At 51.5% G+C, this 24,766-nt stretch overlaps 1 protein-coding gene across 1 annotated transcript in view; it reads left to right on the top strand.

Annotated features, from left to right (window-relative positions):
* Window positions 1-24,766, top strand: part of Sorcs2 (sortilin related VPS10 domain containing receptor 2) — a 379,314-nt gene that overhangs the window by 320,593 nt on the left and 33,955 nt on the right. The window contains exons 5-10 of the mRNA XM_041636558.1: window positions 4,359-4,432; window positions 7,234-7,298; window positions 10,146-10,264; window positions 13,151-13,240; window positions 19,761-19,940; window positions 23,741-23,887. Coding sequence (XP_041492492.1) covers window positions 4,359-4,432; window positions 7,234-7,298; window positions 10,146-10,264; window positions 13,151-13,240; window positions 19,761-19,940; window positions 23,741-23,887 — 675 coding nt within the window. The remainder of the gene's footprint in view (window positions 1-4,358; window positions 4,433-7,233; window positions 7,299-10,145; window positions 10,265-13,150; window positions 13,241-19,760; window positions 19,941-23,740; window positions 23,888-24,766) is intronic.

The following is a 24,766-nucleotide window of genomic DNA, read 5'->3' as shown; positions in this document are numbered from 1 at the left end:
AACAGGGATCAGTCGGGTAAGAGCCCCAAGTGGAGAAGGGTGGTGGCCAAGCCCAGCTTTCCCCAGAGCCCAGCCTCCTTGGTAATGCCTAACACATATTGTCTTCCGTCCCTGGTCTGTGGCTGCCTGTCTGTTCCTATCCCTTTCCCTCAGGGCTGCACACCATTCTGGGTATTAATAGTGCTACTTAGCCTTCCATGTAATTAGACCAAAGCACAGCTACGGCGAGTTATTTTCCTGAAGAAATTGACTGTGTTGCAATTGCTCTTTAATTTATGGTGCCCTGAAAAATTAATGGAGCTGAAACCTTGGTTATTTTCCTTGGCTCTTTCTGTGATGACAAGGAAAGAAAGGAGAGGAAAAAGGTTTAATTGCTGTTATAAAAGGAATGAGAGATTTGGGGAAATTAGAAAGTAATGGCCATCTTGAGTTTGGGGAGTGGGGGGGGCTTGGTCAGTTCTCTCAGATGCTCAAGAAGCTGAGTGTGTAGTAGACTCGTGCCAACTCTGACTCTACAAACTTGCTGTTAGTCAGGCATCTGGACACCGTGTTGAGAGATGGGCATTGCAAAGGCCCTGGATCAGAGCAGTGCACTGGGAATTGGTCCTGGGTCTTCAGGTAGCTGGGACTCTGCCAGGTTTTTCTGGAATCCTCTGGATGTGGTTTCTGACTACTAGGGTGCAGGTTCCATATGACTCTTATCTGGGGAGCATGCTGTTCTCACCACATGAGCGGGACAGAACACAGTTTCAACTTTGAACAGACAGAGTCATGCAACAAGTCCAGGATTAAGTTTTTCACTGCCTGACTTTTCCCTTGCTCTGCCATTCCCCCACCTTTCCCCCTTCTCCTCTCCTACCTCTGTCCTCTTCCCGGGTGTCTGCCCTTGCTCTGACAAAGGCTCTGTCTCACTTGGGGTTTCCTTTCTCACTATCATAAATTGGGACACAATCTAAGGCCTTACTACAGTCTGGCCAAGCTTCCTGGCTAACACCCAATATATATTCCTTCCAAGTCTTAGGGTGCTCCCAAGGCTTTAGGACCAGGAGGCCCTCCTTCCCAGCTCTCTGGGGACTACTCATCACCCAGAGCCTCATCTCCCTGGGTGTGAGCTGTGGACCTGCTCACTGGCAGAGCTGTGGTTAATAGCTTGTAAGATAAGGTCAGATTCACGTTGTTTGTTTTGCTTTGCTTTCCCTTACTTTTTTCCCTCTTCCAGTCAAGAACATGTTCTGAGTCTGGGGAAATGGCTCAGTCTGCAAAGTGCTTTCTGTACAAGCATGGCGACCTGCGTTCAGATCCCCAGCAACTATGTAAAAGCAGAGTGGACATTTGCCTCTGCACCCCAGAGTTAAGCATGCCCTCTGGAACATGCTGGATAGCAGAAGTACCCCAAAAAAGGAAGGAAAATGTCTCATCTTGCTTTGGCTTTCTTAATCCTGTGAGTTCATTCCTCCTCCAACCCAGCAGTCTAGCTGCAAGGGAGTCAGTGCAATGGCAGGCATTGTGTCCCCACTTCTGAAAACAACAAGGCATTCGGAGGAATAAGGGATGAAAACTGAGGATCTTTAACAGTGATGCCCTCGCAGCCCAGGGCAGAGCTGCTGCCCCACTGGCCTCATATGAAAGACACTGATGTGCACCTCTAGGATACACCTTCCCTGATGTCATCTTCTCCTTGCCTTGGCTGCACTTTCTCACCTTCTCAGGGCAGCAATGCCGTAAAAGCACATTCCACCACTCTCCTGAGATATACCCTCTGGAGCTGACTTTAGCTACAGGAACTAGGGTGTCCCTCCAATGTTTGTTATTGTTTATTTTCAACGTTTATCTTTTATTAAGCAGAAGTGTTCTGTTTCTGCAGCAATTGATGGCAGATAGTAAAATCACTGCCCCCCTTGAGAATGAACTAGAAGGCTCCATAAAACTCTGGGATGAGCATCATAAACACAAGCACATTGGTGGTGATAACAATGATAATGCCACTCATTTATGTGGAAACTTTGTCACCAGGCCCCTAAACACTTGTATTCTTGACTGACTGGCTCTGGCTGTGAACAATACTCTACCAATTGGAAGATGGGTCTACTGAGTCATGAGATGGAAAGGGGCTGCTCCCAGTCAGTCAGATGACCCAGAGAGAGGACCATAGAGGACCAGCCATCCTTCCTAGGGACACTGCTTCACCACTGACATAGTACTGTGAACTCGGGTCTGTGAGATGGGGATTGCTGCTCTGTGTGAATGCTGTGTTAAACAGATCGATGTACTTACCTCTCTCAGCCTTAGTTTTCTCATATTGTAAAAATAGAAAAACTGTTAATCTAATGGTTGTGTTGGTGAGTATGTATGTGCATGAGGGTGTGTGTCGTCTGTGTGGGCTTGAGTTATGTCCGTGTGGGCTTTCAGTGAGACAGTGTTTGATATAGATCGCAGCTACAGTGAGTCATGTGCCTTGGTAGTTGTCTAGCCTTAGGTCATGCCAGGCCAGGGTCCAGGGGCTTCACAGGGCACAAGAGGACCTTGCCTGGCCTTCAGTCATCCTAGGGAAGAAAACTCCCGTTTTTAAAGTCCTTTTACAAGTGGAAGGCAATGCTTTCTTATCATGTGAAACAGAACAGGTGTCCTAGCATAATGTCCAGCTACCTGCTAAGCTGTTTGGCATCCAGCCATGCTTCTGTGTCTAGCTTGCACTCTCTCAGTTTCTGCTCAAAAGGCAGAGGTGAGCATTCCCATAGAGACCACTCAGCCCACCAAGCCAGAAATACTTAATCTCTTGCCCTTTCTAGCTAGCCCTTGCCCCACGGCCAAATGTGCTCATTCATTCAGAAAACTCACTGGCGTACCTGGAAGACAAGGATGCATTTGGCAGTGGTGCAGAAGGTGAGCAAGGCGAGTGAGTGCCCCAGGCAACCAAGGCTACAGGGAGATTGGAAAAGGAGTGGAAGGAGGTGAGCCTGAAGCTGGGGCTCTAAACCCCAGCCCAATTCCCAGTGCACTGTTCGGAGCTGAGGGGCTTCCACTGCGCATTGTCCAGATGCTACCACTTTGTGAGGTGACTGAGACATCCCACCACACGTCTTTAAGGCAGGAATATGGAGTAGTTTTTAAAACAGGAAACTGAAGCTTAGAAGAGCCTGGAGCACAGGCATGATCCTGCAGCTGTGAATGAAGGGCTCTGACAGTGCCTGGAACCACAGGCTCCCCTTCAGAATGTCACTGCCAAGGGTGATGTTTGGTGGGTGAAGAAACCAAGCACCACACAGGCACAGGGAGAAGAGCCACAGGCAGGAATTTCCTTCCTATCCAACCTCCCTCATCAGCTAAAAGTAACAGATAATACCACATGGCTCTGAACCTAATTCAGATGGAGACAGGTTTCCACATGCAGAATTACGTGGGACTAAAGGGGCTGCCAGTGTCTGCATGTTTCCAGGAACAGAGGAAGGGCACAGTTATGAGACACCCACAAAACCCATGAAATAATGCAAGTGAAAGGTGCCCTGGGGACAGTAGTGACGGACTTGCTACATCCATGCCTACTCTCTCAATATGTGAAGACTTGTCATAAATACCATTCAATAAAGACATGAGATTGCAGGGCCAGGGACATAGGAGAATGAGGGAGGTGTATGTTGGGGTTCACCATGTCTCTCATGTAGCAAATGCATGCCTGGGTTTTATGTTCTACAGCTGGGTACCTAAGCTGGCCAGCTTCGAGTGGGACTGACGGGAGAGAAAGCCAGTCTGTCTCCATCAGGTCCTTCCCACTGCCCCATCCTAACAGGCAGAGGACCTGGCCCGCAAGAAGTCAATGTCACGCTACTCAAAACTTCCCCCTGACCCTGCCTGAGAGAATTAAGTCACAGCCCACACTGGCTATGCCCTGTAACCCTCAACCAATAGCCTCTTACTTGGCTGCCTGCAGACAGCAGCGCTCCTTGTCCAATAGGGTCACCAAGGTCTGTGCAGCAGTGTCCCACGGAGGAAGTTGTACTCAGGGAAGTCCTGAGAAGAGCTAGAAGAGGAAAAGAAGAGGCAGGGTCCCACAGGAATGTGCCAGACTGCGTGTGCCAACCCAGGCTGGAAAGGGAAAGGGAACCCACCCTGGGGACCCTTGGGTGTTTGCTGTTTGTCCAGCTGCTGTTAGACACCCCAAGAATTCACCTACCAGCCAACCTAAGTGAGAAGACCTCCACATGGAGCCCCCTCTTTGGTTTCAGCCCTTGGTGGTTGGCCTGCAAATCTGTGCCTGCAGGACAAGGGTGACATCCCTTGGGGAAGCCTTGAAGCAGATCGCTGTCACTCAGACCTCCCTGCCAAAGCTCAGCTCTGTCTCTCTTTTGTCTGCCCTACAGCTGTATGTGTCGTCTGACCTGGGGAAGAAGTGGACACTTCTACAGGAACGGGTGACCAAGGATCACGTGTTCTGGTGAGATCCCTTTCCATGGGAGTTTAAGACCCCAGGGGAACTCTAGCCTCCTCTGGGTGCTCCTGGGGCTGCCCAAGGCTCACCATTATTTAGGCCTTGTTCCCTGTTGGCTTTGAGATGTTTAGAGCCTACCTTGTCCTACTTGGAAGAGGTAAAACATGGGAATCCTGGCACAGTACAGCTCGAGGTAGCTCAACCCTCTTGGCTGCCCTGCTCTCAATTCCTCACCAACTCAACCCCATCTACTCCTGAAAGGTGCCCTGTGTCAACTTTGCATGCTCCAGAGATGCTCAGGCCCTGTCTGCCTAGGCTCACTCTCCTCCCCCACTAATTCCATGGGACTCACTCCTCTGGCCCATGATATCACAATATTCAACCCTGCCAGGAGCCAAAGACCCAGAAGCCTTTGAGGGATGAAGCAGGGGAGAGGGTGAATGAAGGTGGAATGGACCTCAGGTCTCAGACAAAAACTATATGATGCTGGCTCCCCATTTGCATGACCTTCTGGGAGCCCTTTCAGGGACTTGGGCAGCATTCCAGCCCTCCCCCCCCCCCCCCAGTCAGGCCACTCTGAAGCTCAGGAAGCACATGCTGGCTGTTCAAGCAAGACCATAGAGAATAGGCACCTGCATAGGGTCCCAGGCAGTTAAGAAGGGGCAGGAAACTAGGGCATCTGGCCCAGAGCCGACACCATACCCAGCTGTGACCATGATTCCCATTCTAGACATACACCTACCTTCATGGGCTTTGTCTTGAATGCACACACATGTACATACATACATGTACTTCCATGTCCTTTCTGTCTTAGTGCAAATGGACACAAAACTTTGTACTGGCCTCCCAGCCAGGCCAGAGTCCTGTCTCCAATGGGGATGCATGGTGAAAATGGCTTCTAGCCACCCTCTTGTGACTCCATGCTGTCCTCACAAGGATTCAGTTCCCATGTACTGGAAGTTGGTTCTGAACACTGGGTTCTGGCATCTGTAACCTCTCCTCCTGGGAGGAAGTGATGGTTGTCCCTCTGCAGCAGCCCACTGTAGTAACAGAGGTCTGTTGTCAGTCACAGGTCCAACTCCTCTGTCAGGAGCAGAAACCACCTGTGGAGTCAGTCCCAGGATATGGGGACTAAGGTCAGGAAGGTGATTTCTGACCTCCGTGGGCATGAAGACCCAAGGGAGACTGTAGCATTGCTCCCTGTCCTAAGCCAGACTGAGGAGTGTCCCAGCCTGGCTCATGGAAACTCTCTGGCTTGAAAAACCAGCCCTGGGATGCAGGAAGAATGGGCTAGCATTCAAACTACTATTATCTTAGACAAGCCACACTGGCTCTGCCCACAAGCTTCTCCTGTGACATGGGGCTGTGCCTGATGTGTGGGAGAAACATAGGATGTTTGGCGGTGAAGCTGGTTGGATCCCTTCTGGAATGTGGTGGCAGACGAGGGACGGCCCCTGTTTTACGGAACAGATACTGCTGTTTTGACAGCTTTGTCCTTGGATTGACAGCAGAAAGCACCAGGACTTCTGCTCTGTCACAGGCCTGAGTCATTAGCAGTGTTGAAGCTCCACAGCACACTGGCTCCTTAAGGAGACCCTGAGGAGGGCACAGCAAGGTGCCTGTGCTGGGGCTGTTGCCTCCCCTCAGTGGTCAGCAGCCTTGGAGTAAAAACCACAGAAGCAGACACTGGCCGATGCCTTGTTATGTGTGAGCAAATGAATGGGTGGGTGAGTGAACGCATGGGTGAATGAGGGCAAATGTGGACTAAGACGTAAGTGGGTGGATGAGTATTTAAACGGCTGTCCCCTGCTCCCAAGACCAGCCAGTGTATGCAGCTATTACCTGGGTCCCCAATGCCTCTGCCCCAGGAAGAGAAATTCCTGCCCATGTGTATATGTTGCCCTTCTCCTTCTCTCTTCTTCCCCCCATCCCCTCCTCTCCTTTTCCCTTTCTTTTCTCTTGCCCTCCTTTACAAATGAGCTCATCTGGAGGTCTGAAAGAGGGGATGGCGCTGCCGGGGAAAGGTCCCAGCCTGAGCTTCCTGACCCTTAGTCCTCATGTCTTATTGATCTCTGTCCCCAAGGCCTGGGACGGTGCTGTCAGAGTCAGGGGTTCCACTGGCTCCTGGAGGTGCTGTGGGACTTCTCTGGATGTCCTGTGGCTGCCTTTCTCAGGATTGGCACAGGCTTTTCAATAGTGTCCTAGGACATGGACCTTAGGAGCACGGACACATAGGCTCTGAGAGGAGCATGACTTCTGGGTCAGACAGACCTGGTGTGAGCCTCAGGCCACCCTAGCCAGTGCCTTGGTCAAGTTACACAGTCCCCGGCCTGTGAGATGCAAGACTCAACCATGACTTAGGGGAGTCTGGTGTGAGTTAGCAGGGGTCTTATGAAGGTTTTTCCCAGAATCCCATGTGATGGGCAGGTAAAGAAGAGGCAGCCGCTCAGATCTGGGTCCTAGTTGGAATCCCAGTGAACCTGTTAGGGTTCTGTGACCGTGGCATGTCTCTATGTACCCCTAAGTTTTCCTCTGTGCAGATTTAGGCCAGAGGTCCCAGCCTGTGCCTCAGTTTGCGGGGAGACCCTGGGGGAGGAGATGAGTCTTACAAACAGTTCCTTGAACAAGCAGGTGCCACCTTCACCAAGCTTTATCCAGTTTAATCCAGGCTCCTGTTGGAGCTTCTACGTCTAGTGGGGAGGGCTGTGTCTTCTTAGACCAAGGGAGGACATATGGTCAGTGGAACCCCAAGAGAAGGGTTTTAGCCACCCTTTTTCTGATGTTACCCTTGGCCAATTCTTTTCCAGGGCTGTGTCTGGGGTGGACGCCGACCCCAATCTGGTCCACATGGAAGCACAGGACCTCAGTGGAGGTAAGTGGAAGGTGGTCACTCTCAGGTGTCCCTGAGCGTCCATGTCCAAGGGCACTGCTCAGCCTGGCCCTTGTTCACTGGCACATTCTCACTGGGCAGCCCTGTGGACCAACCTCACTATTTTCTGATGTGTCATTATGAGAAGCACGCTTCTTTCCCGCTGGGGATGAATTGAAGCGGAGGAGCCCTGCTCTGTGGAAAGTCTATTAAAAGGGCAATTTGTTCTGGCTCCCGAGCATTGAGTGTTTCCTACTGCATGGCCCCACCCAGCCTGGCTGAGAGCTGAGTTGGCTCAGGGTCTCTGTTGCTCCCCTCCCGCAGGCAGGGCTGGGGTGACCCAGCCTGTAGTTTCCTGTCTCTTACAGCCCTCACACTGAGCAATCCACCCACTTGTGTATGCATGTTAGCCTCTTGTGTTGTGAAGGCGGCAGAGGTCATTGTCCTTCCTGGTAGTCCTATGCAGTTCCCAGGCACCAACCAGGGAGAGCCCTGTGGGTCCTAGGTAGTTAAATTTGCTCTTCCTGCCTGTAAAGAAGGAAGGAGGAAAGGAAGTGGGTTGACACACTTGTAGTGGCAAACACTGGGGTCACACGCGTTAGTTGTCTGTGCAGGCAGCTGCTGCCAGATGATGACATGTGCCACTTAGAAGTTATCAGTCGGGGCTCCATACCTCCAAGGGTGGGACCACATGTTACGGCAGTTACTGTTTTGGTAAGCAGGGAACAAAACCCAGAGAGGAAGCCGTTGGGATGGCAGGTCTTAGGACACACAGTTCAGACAGGGCTGTACAGAGGTGACTCCCGCAGGCTCCTCGTGACAACAGGCCTGGTTGAGGGTCAGGAGGTGCTGTGTCCCACGGGGGAAGATTAGCTGAGTCCTGGATTGGGGCTGTTCAGTTCTTCATGTAGCCTCCATCCTAGAGGAAACAGAGCCTGTGTGCAGAGCCTGAACTCTGCATCAGGAGCCCCTGGATCAACCCGGCACATGAGTGGGACCCTCACCAGCTCCTGAAGACCTCACACCCACCAGCCCCCTGCCTAGAGCCCTCCTGGAGCTGTCTTCAAAGCCTGACCATTCAAAAGTGCATTCAGAGTCCCAAGGTCCAAGCTCCTAACCGGTGTCTCCATTATTCGCTAGCCAGACAGGCCTTCCAGAGGACCCTGCTCCAAGCTCACCACACTCCTGTTAGCTGGCCGGCACTGCCTGCCCCCCTTTATCCGTCACAGGGATTTTCTCATCACCCCCAGATCACCTTTCTGCCAGTTACTCCTCAGGACCCCACAGCACACTAACACCCAGCTTTCCTGTATGTTCTCCTGGCCTCAGAGCTCCTTGAGGCTGAGTGCCGACTGACTCTCCTCAGTGTCTCCAGCATAGCTGTGGAATGAAGCCAGACACCCTGAGTACACCCCTGTGTAGGCATTCTGCCTGTGGGATGGGCAGAATGATGCTCACGGCCCTCGCCATCGAGTAAGGGCCTCATCCATATATCTGCCTCTCTCCAGAGCAGCAGTTGTAACTGCTCCCAAGAGCCAGTCCTCCATGACAGTCACTCACTGCTTAGAACCTTCCTCCAGGTGGTTTCCTCATGAATAGCGCATGAATGAGAGGGAGAGTAAGTGAATGAATGAGTCAGTGAGAGGATGAATGACTGAAGAGTAAGTAAGAGTCTATGGATGGATGAATAGATGGATGCATGGATGGATGGACGGATGGACAGACAGACTGACAGACAGATGGATGGATGAGTGGGTGGATGAATGAATATGTGAGTGAAGAGTGAGTGAGCAGATGAATGACTGAAGAGTGAGAGTATATGAATGGACGGATGGACAGACAGTCAGATGGATGGATGGATGGATGGATGGATGGATGGATGGATGGATGCATGGATGGATGCATGGATGGATGGACGGACAGACAGACAGACTGACAGATGAATGGATGGATGGATGGATGGATGGATGGGTGCATGGATGGATAGATGGATGGATGGATAGATGCATGGATGGATGGACGGACAGACTGACAGATGGATGGATGGATGGATGGATGGATGGATGGATGGATGGGTGGATGGGTGCATGGATGGATGGATGGATGACGGATGGATGGACGGATGGATGACGGATGGATGACGGATGGATGGACGGATAGATGACAGATGGATGGACGGATGATGGATGACGGATGGATGGACGGATGGATGACGGATGGATGATGGATGGATGGATGGACGGATAGATGACGGATGGATGGACGGATAGATGACAGATGGATGGACGGATGATGGATGGATGATGGATGGATGAACAGATGGATGGATGGACGGACAGATGGATGAATATGTGAGTGAAGAGTGACTGAGCATGAGCAAACAATCCAGGGCTCACATGAGCAGAATGTCCTCAGTGTGTCTGTTTCCACTGGCCCCAGAAACACCTCTCAGGTTGGAGACAGTAACTTCCTCACAGAACCCAAGTGCTGTACCAGAACTTGTGAGGGCAGATAGGAACTTTAGGGGAACGAAGGCTGAGAACCACCTACTTTTCCCCAGGTTTGTGAGAGGGTGGGACATGGCTGTGGGGCCTACTGAGGTTCCTGAACAGTTTGGTTGACCCTTCCTTTGGGTAATGTCTCTCTGGGAGCTAAAGAGATCTTTAGTGGCCCCTAGCCCCGCTGGGCAGGCGGGCATCCTGGCAGGCGAGGCCCTTTAAAGAGTGAAGCCTCAGACCAAGTCAAGTTGCTGGCATTACAAAGCAGTCAGAGCCCCGGAGGCCTCGCTGCTCCCGTGTCTCTGCTGCCCTCAGTGGGGTCTGCATGTCCTGGCTGCTCTGTCTCCTGCAGGCTGTCGGTATTTAACCTGCCTGGTCCACAACTGCTCCGCTCAGCCCCCCACAACACCCTTTGCTGGCCCCATCGACCGTGGCTCCCTGACTGTGCAGGATGAGTACATCTTTCTGAAGGTGAGTGCTCCCGGTGCTGGTGGGTGAGTGCTCCCAGTGCTGCGAGGTGACAGAGCAGGAGCCTCTGCCATCAGAAGAGGCAATAAAACAGCACTTCACTCCCTAAGGCCACTTAGAAGGGCTCAGCAACTTTGTGCCTGTACTGTGGCTGCAGCATCTAACAAAGGCCCCCAGGCTTGTTAGGACCTTGACTCAAGATTGTTCCTGACTCCTCCCTCTGCTGCTCACCAGGCCTCTTGCTACCATCTGGGGCCCGCAAATCCAAGTATACATATTTCTCTTGGTGCCTCGCACGCTTTGGGTCTTATCCTGGGTGCTCTACTCCGCCATGACCAAGACTCTGCTGCAGTACCCCCTAATATATATCTCGGGCCAGTTGGGAAGTTAGTGAATGCTTGCGGGAAGGCTTCTTGATTACCTTATACAGCACAGACCATCTTTATTGTTTATTTCTGTGCTCGGCAAAGTGCTGACAAGACCACCCTAAGGATGAAGGGTTTCTTCTGCTTCACAGTTCCGGGGAGACAGTGCACATGGCTGGGGAGGTATAGTGCAGGAGCCCCAGGCAGCTGCTGGGTCACACACAATCAGAGAGCAGAGAGAGGATGCTGGTGCTAGCTCATCTTCTCCTCCTTGTTCAGTCCTCGGCTCCAGTCCGTGAAAAGGCACTGCCTACATATAGGGTAGCTTTCTCATCTCAGTCAGCCCCGATAACCTTTCACAGCCAAGCCCCGGGGTTGGTTTCCATGGTGATCCTAAATTCCATCAAGTTAACAGTCAAGACTGGCCATCCCCATCTCCAAGTTCATCTACAGAGATAGACCATTTCTTTGGCTCCCACGGCTGGGCTGGTTCCCGCTCTGCCCTCTGGAACCGTGTGAGACAAGCTCAGAGCTTCTTGTAAGAAAACTCCTGCCCAGTGTCCTGTCACCAGAGGACAGGTTCCCATACTCCTTCCCTGCCCAGTCTCCATGGCACTCCTCCCTCAGCATGGACCATCATCTTTCAGCCTGACAGGAGGCCCTGGGCCTACTGACCCTAACTGTATCACCAGTGGTCATGTGTGCCAAGTGGTCCATGTTCTGCATTTGTCCCTGTGGGTTCTAGGACCTGTCTGTTTGGGTAGTCACTGGTTCCCTCTTCTGCTCTGTTGTGGTTTCTGTTGCTTGAGAGGAAACCAAACCCCAGAAAACACAGTAGTCCTATCAAGCATCGCACCTAGGACTAGACACAACCCACCTCTTCTCTGGGCATTCTCCTGCTGGGACTAAGGTAGTCCACCAGGGACCCACTGCTTCTCCCTGCTTGGCTTGCATCAGACCTGGTGACATACCATCACCTTCCAACAGGGACAGCTGGCATCTGGCATGTCTCTTGTCTCATGGTCACATCTTTGGTCTGCCCTGGTAGAATGGCACTAACTTGGGAATCAGCAGGACTCAGGACCTCTCTGGCAAGCTATACTTGGGGCACACCCAGAGCCTCACCAGGCTGGGTAGAGTAAATGCAAGGTTACCCCATAAGGAATAGGTGGGGGACCAATGGTGCTTAAGTATGGCATCTCTTTCTGGATTTACCTAGAGCAGGAGAGGTCACAGGGCTGAGACTGGGCTGGGATGCTGTTGGTTCCACAATTCTGAAGCTATGCTCTGTGAAGGTGATGGACGATGACAGAGGAAGATGGTTATGGAGGGATTCTTACCAGACCACAGGTGTCAGGTGCAAAGTTGCCACTGCTTGGCTCCAAATGAGCCACCAGACATCCTCTGAGCCTCTGCTTGATGCTCCATGTCATGGGCTGATGGTCCCTCCCCAGACATCAGAGCACCCACACAGATAAGCAGCCATGCTGGGCCCACTGAGACACCAGCCTTCCCAGCTCCTAACTGGCCCCAGCCTGTCAGAGTCTCGCCACAGTGTGGTCACCCTGGGAGGAAGGAATGGCATGAAAGGGGCTGTGTGGGCTACTAACATGCCCCGATTTTGCACTCAGGACAGTGCAATGTTCTGTGCCTGTCCCTAATCCACTCACCAGGCAAAGGTAAGGCTCTGCCTTTCAAATCCTCTGTGCATTGCCCTGTCCCGAGCACCTGCAGGTAGGAAGGAAGGACTTGGAGATAAAGTTATCTCCTACTATGTTTCATGGAAGGTTCTGCTGCCTTCACAATCAGTTCCCAGCAAGACTGGAGGTGGCCATACCCTTGTATGCTAATCCTCTACCAAAGTACCCCAGTGGCCTCCCCAGGGAGTGAGAACAGGTGAAGCCTGGCTCTGCTTCTGGCCCTCAGCTTATCTACCAGACAGGCTCTGGGAATGAGCCCATCAACTTCTTTGGGACACTCTGTCAGGCATTGCATCCCTTACCTATTGGAGGTCTTCTGTCTCACCGAGTCCCAGGGTGTGCAGGTTTCTGTGCATGTGGCTGTCTGGTGCGAAGCTGATGTGCAGGCAGACTGCTTCAGATTCGAGCTCTGAGAAAGGCTCAGGGCTTGCTGAGGGTGGCACCAGCTTTCGGAGCTCAGTTTCTGTGGAAACGGGATGGTGCTCTTAGAGAACCCCATGGAGCAGTCCCAGGGGGCTGTCCTCCCCACCTCAGTGGGTAGCTGCTGCTGTGGGGAAGGGTTTCAAACCTTTCTGCCACAGAGACCCTTCCTCCAAGTCCCCAGGACCTCTGTGTGTCCAGGTCATAACAGTTCTACAGAGGCCTGGACACCTCCAGACTGTGGAGTCCCTTCCTTCACAAATGAGGTCTGTCTAGTGACGTTTTGTCATCATTGCAGGAGAGGAACCCCCATGGGCATGGCCACTGGCTGAGTGGCCTGCTTTCCATCTGAGAGTGGGGCTCCACAGGAGGTTCTGTCCCTTGACTCTGTGTTTCTCCCCTAGGCAACATCAACAAACAGAACCAAATACTATGTCTCCTATCGCCGCAGCAACTTTGTCCTGATGAAGCTACCCAAGTATGCCCTACCTAAGGTGAGGTGGCCCATACCCACCCTGTGTCAGATGCAAAGACTTTGAGGCCTTATACACTGGGGTTTGGGGTCCCAAGGTCAAGAGGGACAGAAACTAAGAATGGATGTGGCCACGCTTCCTCAGCCCCTGCCTACCCATCCACTGTTTCAGCCAACTGAGCCTCAGATGCGGCAGCTCTGTCCTCTGGGCACATAAAATCTGAATGAGAAATTTGGGAATAAAACAGCTTTGGGAAGAGCAAGAAAAAAGTGGTTAGAGGAGAAGGCAGAGCATATGCAAAGGACCTGGGGCAGAAAGCGTAGTCAAGGGCAGTGTGGAAAGGCAGGGAGATCACGGCCTCTAGGACCAGAAGCTGTTTATCTTTCTCATTTGACTTAAGTACTTCAGACTCTTCTGAACCAAAGGGAAAAGCCTATTAGGTCTTTCTTCAACATTTTTTCAAAAATAGAGAAGATAGAAACTAACGAGCTCACTAAACGAGCTGCATTCCTGGCTGAGTAAGCAAGTTCAGTGCTAATGGTTCTGTTCCAGCAAAGGCAGGTGTCCTGGTGGTGAGGGGCTTTGCTAGGTCTGCTGGGGTCACAGCACAGCTCTAGGGATGTGCGCCCTGGTCCTTGTGTAGAGAAGACAGCACCTGGGGGGGGGGGGTCTCTAACAACAAGACTATGGACAGAGTCATGGTTTTTATGATCTTGAGTATGGCTCTCTGGGACCTCCCAGCACCTGAACCCTCTACCTGTGCCCTGCTTTCTCCTACTCACCCAGCACAGAAGAGCGTCTCATCAGCAACTCACAGACCCACTAAACGAATTTTCCTAGTCAGATTCTGTTGTTTTATGGTGAATTTACATCTCCTTCCAACTTCCCCCCAACACGATATCTCTTCTCTCTTCATTTTTTTTTCTTTTTTAAGAGGCCTGAATAATGTCAAGAAAACGAGAGTCCCTGGCACAGCATAAGGGCATCACCGACTTGAGAATCCCATCCCCCATTTCCGCCCTGCCTGCCCCACCCCCTGTCACAGGCCAAATTGACTTTCTGGCTAACTCAGGAGACGGGCTCCCCAGCCTCCTGCTTAGAGTGACAGTGTGTCTGGTGGGTTTTTCTAGGTGGATACATGATCGCCGCAGTAACAGACTGGCTGCAGGGCCTTGAGCTGAGTAGTCTGCTCAGCCACAGTCTCTAGTCCAGACATGTGGATGTACCTGTAAATGCACCCCCTACACCGTGGGGGGTTCACTGCTAATATTTTCAGGAAATGGACTGAACACACAGACCTTCAGCATCTTAGTCGACTTCTATCAGAATTCCACCCCATGGAGTTAGATCATGCACAGCACAGTGTGGTCTGGTTCTATGTTGTACCTTGCCTCCCCTATTCCATGTCTAAGGTTACGGCAAAAGATGCCATTCTGCCATTTTGACCTACCCACTCCTGAACTCTCTGAAAGGTGGGCAACTGTTAGGAAGAGCCAGCATCCTCCATTTGAGGTGTTGACTTGTAATGTCTGTTTTAAAAACCTCGACGCTCTCTAGCAGAGAAAAAATGCTCACGAGTAGAATCTACAGAACCACAAATTACATAAAAAGCATTCATGGGGGTGAGGTGAATGCAAATTCACTTGAAAAAAAACCATCTTGTATTTGTAATGAATTTATTTAAAGTAAAACAAAATGCATATCACACATAATAGAGGAGCGAGTGACGCCAAGAAGGATGGCCCAGTCCAGGTTCCAAGAGCTCCCTCCTTCCCTCCTGCTTTGGGAACACCCAGCTGCAGAATGTAGGCTCATGACTACTCTAAGTCTCTGTGCTATGTTCTGATGCCTCCAGCATCTAGGTATCAGATGGTATAGCAAGGTCAGTTTTGACAGGTTAAGCCTTCAACCTAGGAGTGAAATCCCTGTCTGCCCTCACCTCACAACAGGTAAATGTGTGCGCCCTCCTGAAGCAGCTAGTCAATAGCCTGTGTGGCCAGATGGACGCTATGGGCCTTTCTCTCCAGACACTGAGGCCGATGTTCTGATGTCGATAGCCACCATCAGCTGAAACAGGGCCAGAGTCCATCTGCCTCCCTTTTCTTTGCCTCTTTTTCTCTTTGGGAGGTAAACTTTCAAGGGCCAGCATATCTAAATGTATGGAGAGGGGCATAAAGTCACCATGCAGCACACATGCTGGTCTGGGTCTCAGTGTAGACAGAGCCTTTGGAGATCAGAGGAAAAAACCAGACTGTCTCTGTAGAAAAGAGACTGTTGAATTTGCAGTGAGTGTATCTTACATTCAAATACCCAGCTTTAGGTGGGCATGTTGGGACATGCCTATAATCCTAACAATCAAGAGGCTGAGGCAGGGGATCGTGAACTTGAGGCCAGCATGAACTGAAAAGTAAGACCTTTAAAAAGTCCAACACACACACACACACACACACACACACACACACACAAACACTTTCTAGTTTCAGTCATCAAAAATCACAAGGCACACAGAGAAACTGAAAAACATGATCTGCTCAGAACTAAAAATCATGCCTGAGAAAGGTCAGCTGGTCGACCTGCCGGATGAACTGATAGAATTGGCTCACGATGCTCAGAGAACAGCAGGAGGATACTATGCACAAAAGAAATGTCCACGAAGAGATAGGAATTGTTAAGGTGTCTGAATAGAAACCCTGGAACTGTAATTATAAAGAAATAAGAATAGTAATAGCAATGAAGTCCATGAAACAGGCTCCAAAACAGATTTGGGCAAAGGATGAAGCAGAGAACCTGAGAAAAAGACAGAGGAAGTAACCAAGTATGTGGCCTTCTTGACACTGTCATCAGAGCAACACATGCTCTGCGAGAATCCTGAAAGGACAAGAGAACAGGGGCAGAAAGGTTGGTTTAAGGAACAGTGGCTCCCTACCTCCCAGAATTATGAAAGGCATGGATGTGACTGTCTCCAAGGCTGACCAGTCCTAAGACAAAAACATGTGCCTAGATGTATTCTAATCAAGAGATAAGAAAGAGAAAGAAAGAGAAAGGAGTCTGGAAGGCAGCACGAGAGATGTGACTCATCCTAGACAGGATTCCCTGCTTAGATAATCTGCATATTTCTTACCGGAAGCCCTGAACCCGAAGGCAGGGAGCCAGAGTAGCCATAGCACTGAAAAAATAGGAGGAAGGTGCTGGCTCATGCAAGCGCCTTGTGAATTTCACATAATATTCTGTGCTGTGGCTGGAGAGGTGGCTTAGCAGTTAACAGCACTTGCTGCTTTTGCAGAGGGCAAAAGTTCGATTTCCAGCACCTATGTTGGGAATCTCACAACCTCCTGTAACCCTGGCTCTGAGGATCTGATTCCCTCTTCTGGTTTCCATAAGTAACACACATTCACACAGACACATAAAAACTGTAAAAAAAAAAAAAAGTCTATGGAAATTTTCTGCTGAGATTCCATAGGAAGGTCCATGAGAAATTTCTGCCATCATGCTTATTAAGATGTGCTCAAAACCTTTCCATATATTTATAGTATATTACAATTTACACATAGTTTATAGTTGTAGCTTACAAGTTTTAATTTGTATATGAACCTGTGCATAAACGTATGAGTGATGTGGCTCACAGACATCATCACTTCCGTCCTCTTGCCCAGGCCTTCCTCCATTTTCCATCTCCTTGCCTCAAGATAATGATATGGAGAAATTCTTGGGGAGTTCTCAGTATCCATTCCGCTCTTTGTCTTAGATTAGCCAAACTCATAGTCTAGCCGCTGCTCGGCGCCCCAGGGAAAAGGCTGCATTTCCCATCTTCCTCTGCAGCTACACATGGTCACAGTCAGCCAATGAGATGTTAATGAAACTCCCTTGTGTGACTTAGGTAGTCCAGCCTTCTCACCCTCTTCCCCCTTCCTGCTGCCTTGCATTCAGTGTGATGGTGGAACTCCAATCCCTGTCCTGGACCCTGAAGACAAGCACCAGGTCACCAGACAGTAGAATGATGGCCCAGAAGGAGACCCTGCCCTTGGTGACTTTGTAGGACTTCTACATTAGCCTGGCCAGCACTGGACTCCTCTTGCAGGCAGGAGGGATGAGCACCTGTCTTCTTGAAGCCTCCTAATCCCCCGTGATAAGAAATATTCACCAACTAGTGTTTCCCTTCTGCAGGTCTCTCCAGGCCACATGCGCCAACATAGACAAACACGTGAAGGTTTTGTGCTTCTATTAACAACGGAGTTTAGGGATATTTTTAGCTGCTTCTTTAAAAATGAAAAGAGTGAGGAAAGTAAATAGAAGTTTATGAAGGTGCAAAATATTTGTCACATAGTCATCGAGGCTTCTGTGTGACCCTTCTTAGTCTGGGCTCATGGGAAGGGACATAAGCAGCCTATTGTGGAAGGAACAGATCTGACAGTCACAGCAACAGGTTGACAGCATTCAACAGGCATTCTAGAGACAGTCCCTGCCTCTGCTATGGCAATCTCCCTTCTTAGAATTTTATGGGACAGAAACAAGCCAAGAGGTAGGGAGAGACCCGGGTTTGGAAACACCCGTTGCAGTCCTCCGGAGCAGGGACAGGACTCGGTGAAATACGACTGGGCCACAAATGCTTATCATGTGGGCATTAGCAGTGGTGTTCATAAATAACATTCATGGCAGAGGAAGAGACACCCACGTGGTGTTCGGAACAAGCTATAAACCAGACGCGGAGAGTGCGTGAATCATGCTTGGGAGAAGGCCTGAACATAAACATGTTGAAGTGTTAATTCCAGATCTCTCTAGAGGGGCGCTGTGGATGGCCCCACACTGCTTCATAGCTTATAGGAAGCATTTGTCCAGGATGTCTAACCAGCTTATGTAAGTGGCTTTGGATCGGGACTGTCACCTGAATTACTGCAGTCGCTGTGTAGGTTCCCTGTGCTCATCCCCCTCCCCATATGGTTGCCCCTGCCAAGCCTTGTAGGAAGGATCCACTTTGCACCCAGTTCTGGTGCATGTGTTTATCCATCACAGTCCAAACTGATGGGCACGACCTCCTTGGAGGGCAGAGAGATGGCCGGCAGCCAAAAGCGGCACATCCCACCTCCTGCCCACAGCTCAGAGACTGGAGGTGGGCATGCGGCAGTTAACCAGCGTATTCCCACAGATTTCCATCACTGTGCTGACCAATCTCACATATAGGACCGGGCCCCGCTGACTCCTTCCTGGGTCACACACCTCTTAGTCCATCATTTCTGTGTGTCAAGTGTATGTCTGTAGACTCAGGGCTCAGATCCTGCACCTGTGAGGTCCTCCAACTGTGAGGGACATGACAAGTGCTTCACATACTGAACCCCTCTTCTGAAAAACTCCACCACCTCTGCATTTTTTAAAGTTCATGCTTTGTAGTCCAAGCTAGCCTCACACTCCTGATTCTCCTATCTCAGCCCCCTGGGTGCACTGGCGTTCTCAGCTCAGAAAATGCCCTTCTGAACACATGGCATAGAGAACAGTCTGTGGGTGAGGGGAAGGGCTGAGTGCCAGCACTCAGGAGCCCAGTGAGCCTGTCATCAAAGAGACACAAATAAAAATCACTTCCCCCAAGTGAGCACACCCAGAAGGGCATGAAGATGCGGGTATGTCTTCATGTGAGGGCACCCCACACCCTGTGTCTGTCTATGCTCATGTAGCCTGGCTGTCCTGTGTTAGATGCTGGGGAGTTTCAGAGGTGGAGAGCAAAGGCACGGAGGACGTGGAGTGACGTCTGTTCAGCTGTGAGGAGTGTTTCGGTCCCCAGGCACAGCCTCCTCAGCTGCAGCTGCCCTGGTTGCAGCTTCTCTGGGCAGTTCACACAGGCCTGGACAACAGGGAAACAAGGAACCAGGGTCGGCCCAGCTTTGTCTTTCACACGATGGGGCTCTCTTTCTTCTGAATTGTACAGTTGTTAGCAGATGTTGAGGTCTGCCTGACCCACAAGGGGGAAACTGAGGCCTGAAGCCATTGCCTGGGCTGCTGTTCTTCTGGCACTTTTGTCCCATGCTGCTGAGGTCTGGGTGCAGAGGAGGGTAGCCAAGTGGAGCTTGTCTGTTGAATGCTGTGTGGGGCGCCATGCTCGGATTGCTAAGGCAGCTTCTCCATTTCCCAAGCTCAGAGCAGAGGCAGGGCTGGCACCAGATCCAAAAGGCAGATGTTTCACCAACACGTGCTGGGCAAATGAAGGGCTGCTTGGCTCCCAGGAGCCTAACCCTATACCCGCCACTCATTCTGATCATATGGGGTACTCGAGGGAGCCTTTCCTCATTGTGAGGAGAAGGACAGTTTCCAGTTGGAGTGGGGAAGAGGAGGCACCCCCAGGTACCCCCTAACCTGGTGTGAAGAGATCCAGACATCACTCTCATCTTGGAGGTGTGACACTGAGGTTCATAGAAGTGACGTTACTTATCCAGGACCACAGAGCTAAGCATGACTAAGCAGGATGCCAGCCTCAATCAGCAGGTCTCCAGGGTAGCGAGGAGGTGGCCCCTGCACTCCAGGCTACCACCTCTAACGGCATTTCGGTCCCCAGGACCTGCAGATCATCAGCACGGATGAGCAGCAGGTGTTCGTGGCCGTACAGGAGTGGAACCAGGTGGACACCTACAACCTGTACCAGTCAGACCTGCGCGGAGTGCGCTACTCGCTGGTGCTGGAGAATGTGCGGAGCTCGAGGCAGGCCGAGGAGAATGTGATCATCGACATCCTCGAGGTAGGCACCAAGCAGGGTAGGAACAGCTGCTCGTGCTCTCCCCCTCCTCCGCGACCTTCTTCCTAGCCCAGGGGTTACGGATCCCTCCAAAGCACCAGATGTTTCAGGCTTTGGTGCCAGTGAGGCTGAATCATAGGGGTTTTAAAGACAGAGAGAAGCTGATTTTCTAATGAGGTTCATTGGAACAGTGTTTGCTAACGAGAAGTTCCTAGCCGGTGACATCTTGTGGAAGTGGAGTCAGTCTTTTCGCATGCAAGGCTGCCACGCCAGGTTTGGTCCAAGTGGCCAGCTCTCCTGGAGCTGAGAGAGGCTGTCTCTCTACTGTTCCCCGTCTCCTGCCCCACGGCTCCTCTTTCTTCTCCATGTCCTGAGAAATGGAGTCTGTCACTTCCGGACCACCCCTCCTGCCAGTCCTCACCCCTCCACATCCATTGTCCCGATTGTCCAGCCTGACCCGTTCTGACATGACCTTGCCCCTACCTGCCTGAGATGTCTGTCCCTGCCTCACCTTAGCAGAGGTCCTGGCCTCACTCACGCCAAGGCCCTGATCCAAGCTTCTGGAATCCACGTCAATGCTCTCCACTGGTGAGCGTGGCCTGGTCCTCAGGTCCAACACACAAAAAGTCCATTAAGCACCTGACATGGGCCCGGCCTGGACAGGCCACTCACAATTCTCTCTTTTCTCTTGTGGATTCTATGGCTCAGCAGACCACCACTCACCCCCGCCCCCCACCGCCACCGTCCTTCCGAGACAGACCAGATCTGAGCAGAGAACTCAGAACCTGCCTGGCCACACTGTCCGCCAAGATCTTCTCTCACATCTGCCCCAGGCCAGTGGAGACAGCCACAGGCAGACAATGGGCTTTGTCCCTGTGGTTGGGAGGGGACCTCCCAGGTGGAGCGAACCTCCATGTATCTCCTGCTGTCAGCAGCAATGTGGGGCCATTATTCCCAGCAAAATGATGAATGTAATCGTTTGTTTGCAAGGAGAGCCCATTTGTCAGTGCTACCTCCCAGCTGGGCCGCAGAGGGACAGGGCTATCCTGCGGGCCTCCCCTAGTGCTCAGGATGTCTCTGGCCACATCTGTGCACTGGAGCACTCAGAGGTGCGGCTGTGGCCCCAGGCCAAGCTGAGCAGTGATCGATGGGACATGGACAGGTCCGGTGGGGGAGGTGCTGTCTACGCTCTCCATAGATAGGCCATGCTCATACTGCAAGTCACTGGCAAGGATTCCTCACAGGCTGCCCATCCTCCAGACCCCTGCCCCCACAAAGAAGATGTCTCCTGGCAGTGTCCTTAAGCCCCCACTATCAGTGCTCCACAGTGCAATGCCTTTTCACAAATCTAGGTGGGAGTCAGGATGGGCCTCCTGGAGGAGGTGGTGTGCAGCCCTGAGATGGCACAGAGCAGGAGTCAGCTAGGTGAGGAAGCAGTGAGCTGAGCCATGCCTGAGGACTGCCAGGGAGAGCCTGGGGACATGGAGCAGTTAAAAGACAGCATCCACTGCCCATCCACCCGTGCCTCCGAAGTGACTTATCCTCTCTAACTTCAACCAATGGGGTAGCGACAGGACCAGCTCTGGCCCTGTATTGCCTGGGCTCCTATTTAGGCTCTGGTATGTGTCTGCTGTGCTGTGCTGTGCTGAGCTGTCCTGGGCAGGTGACTTAACCTCTCTGGGCTTGGTTTCTGGGCTCTGAGGCACTTTGTTGAAACTGACAACACCCTCTTTTAGGGCTACTGCAAGGACTCAGGGATGCTTTTCTTAGGGAACAGCAGGGCTCCATCCAACAACACTCCATGTTCCCAGCACCACCTACTCCAGGATTGGGAATGGTGGATGGGAAGGGCTTGTCTTGGCAGCCGGTGGAGTAGGAGCTGCGGGCTGCATTCCTGCCACCCAGCTCCTGGCCGCCTGGCTAGCTTATGCCCCAAAATAACGACACACAAACTGTATTCATATAAACACTGCTTGGCCCATTTCTATTAATGTGTGTAGCATCACGAGGTGCCCTTACCAGGAAGATTCTAGCCTATGTCCATCTATCCTGGGTCGGAGCTTCATCGCATCTGCCCTGCAGAGCAGAAGCATGGCGTCTTAGCTCACTTCCTCTTCCTCCCAGCATTCTGTTCTGTTTACTCCACCCACCTAAGGGCTGGCCTATCAAATGGGCCATGGCAGTTTTTTTATTAATTAACCAATGACTTTCCTCCATCAAGCCAGCATGTGAATCTCCTGCACGTGGCCAGTATAGTTACTATCATGGTCACTAGAAAGCCAGCAGCATGTCCAAGATGTCCTCTGTTGAGTCACAGGGTGTTTAATCTGCTTGTCCCCTGGTTATATGGCCTCTTTGGGTCCTATTGAGTTCTGACAGAATTTTTCTAAGCTGCTGTCTATGTTAGAGTTAGGAAGATGGCTCAGGGTGTCACAGAGTGTCACAGGCCAAATCGCCCCGCTTTGTGGATCACGTGGTCAAACAGTGTGTAACAGGAGACTGTCTACATACTTCCAGAGATGTGTCTGCCTCCGCGGAGGAACAGACGGTCCAGTGCAGTGAATCTTGATAACGTTGGCAGGAGAGACACTGGAGTTCTGAGAATGTGCTAACAGCAGAAACACAGCAACACTGACTGCAGGGACAGAGGGACGCATGGCAGAAGGACGTGGGCCCAGGCTCTACAGACTTAGAAAATGGCTGGGCTGCCCATCCTGAACTGGGAAGGGAGTCAGAGAGCATAGCCCTGGAAACAAGCAATCATTCCCACCCATGGCACCAGGGGGCGCTCCCTGATGGATGGCAAGGTCACCTGGCAGTGGGGCTCCTGTGTTTCCTTCTTGGTCTCTGTTTTTAACTGGCGTGTCCTTCCTAATCACCCTAATTGATCTCACATTGTAGTTCAGAAGCCCATAGCTCACTCTGCATAGCTCACTCTCTGGTTTCACAGGTCAGTGTGTATAATTATACCTGTTCAATAAGATTTGCAGCCTTTGAGCTGATAAAATTTAGACAGGGATTTTTAAAGTTATTTTTTAACTCATACTAATGTAATAAGAGGAAAACTTCAGACCTCTGATTTACAGGGGGTGGAGATACCTCGGCTGTGCGGCTTAAATGAAGAAGCATGCCTGCGCCTGCCTCACTACCCTAGAAGTGAATGTGACTTTAAGTCTTTGCCAATAAGGGGCTTGAAGAATAGGATGTTCCTGCAAGGGCACCACTGAGTTTAATGTGATGAAATACCCAGCTCTTGTACTTTCTTATGAATCAACGCAGTGGCCACTCTTGGATGTTGCAACCTCAGCTGGCATAAGGCCCCTTGAGAAAAGGAAATGAAAGCCAAATGAAGTCCTGTCAGTGCATGCCAGGATAAACAGAGACCTTCCCATTGCTTTCTTTTGGGCTGTGGGGCCCCCAAGGAAAGCCGAGGAGTGTTTGCTGTGGCCCAAGACCTGCCCTGCAGGTCTAATAGACCCAGCAAGTGAAGGGATCCTGGGATCCGGAGTGGGATGGTGAAGGGGGGGTCCTTTCATGAGATACATTGGTTGGTGAGGGGACCAGGGTCCTCCCTGGTATCTGGTGGCCAGAGGTCCTTAGCAAATAGTTCAGTGTCATACAGATCCCCTGACCTGGAGTAGACAGTGCTCTTCCATGCCAACCTGGGACCAGTCTCCATGTGTCAGGCTGCACCCAGGGTGAAGCAAAGCCATATGCAGCATCCTCAGTAGGGGACAGTGCCTGGCTACTGTGGTTCTGGGTGATCTGTGTGGGGCCTTATGGTCCTTCTTGTGTCTCCTCAGGTCAGAGGTGTGAAGGGAGTCTTCTTGGCAAACCAGAAAGTGGATGGCAAGGTGACAACACTCATAACCTATAACAAGGGCCGTGACTGGGATTACCTGAGGCCACCCAGCACCGACATGAATGGGAAGCCCACCAACTGCCAGCCGGTAGGTACCCTGCCCTGTCACACACCTCCAAGAGAGTGGCGCAGATGCCACTGCTAGGGTACACTCGAGACATGCAAGCCACCAGGTTCTGCTAGGCATAGGGATGCACCCAGAGGGAAACATGGACATCATTCTTTTCCATGAAATTACAGTGTGAGAAACTGCCCCAAACCCTAGTCCCTCACTCATTCTCAGCTCCACAGGCCTATCCAGATGGCTCCAGGCCAGGGAGCCACTGACTTCTTTCAACGCCGGCTCCAGGCTAAGTGCCAGTGTGACCCCATGCATGGTGCTAGCAGAGATCCAAGGAACAGTAGGAGCAGAATCTTCCAAGCCTGCTTCTGAGCATCGCTGAATGTTGCTGGGGGCTGGGGTGTGATAGAGGAAGTGTATAGAGTGTCAGGAGCTGCTAAAGGCAGCATTTTCCACAGTCACCAGGTGGCCACCGAGTGTGAGCTGCCCTAAGGAGCAGCTTTGCCTGCACAGGCATGGGCACTATGTCCTGAGTTCTGTTCCACTCCACTCTCAAGGCTCTTCTCCAGACCCCACTGTAGATGGGGAAGGCTCACAGCCCCTGCCCACCTGCATGAGGAATGAATTGTCTGCCAATTATAAAAACCCTCTTGGGTTCAGAGCTGCTGTGACAGGCTGGTTTCGCATCATCTTTGGGAAAGTTAAGCCACATTAATCTGCCCAGGCAACTTTCCACTAAGAGAAGGTTCTTGTCTGCAATTACTCAGCTCAGTGAGGAGGAAGCCTCTGTGAGATTTTGCGTCCCGGAGCAGGGGGATGGTGGCAGGAGAGGAAAGTGGCCAAGCTGCCCAGGCAGGCGGAGATTGCACTGGGGACCAAAGCAAAGTACCTGGAAGCCAGTGGGCC

The sequence above is a fragment of the Microtus oregoni genome, unplaced genomic scaffold, assembly GCF_018167655.1.
Source record: "Microtus oregoni isolate MIOR12 unplaced genomic scaffold, Mior012 000049F_ref0000343, whole genome shotgun sequence".
Taxonomy (NCBI): Eukaryota; Metazoa; Chordata; class Mammalia; order Rodentia; family Cricetidae; genus Microtus; species Microtus oregoni.
This window is presented reverse-complemented; position numbering and strand designations above follow the sequence as displayed.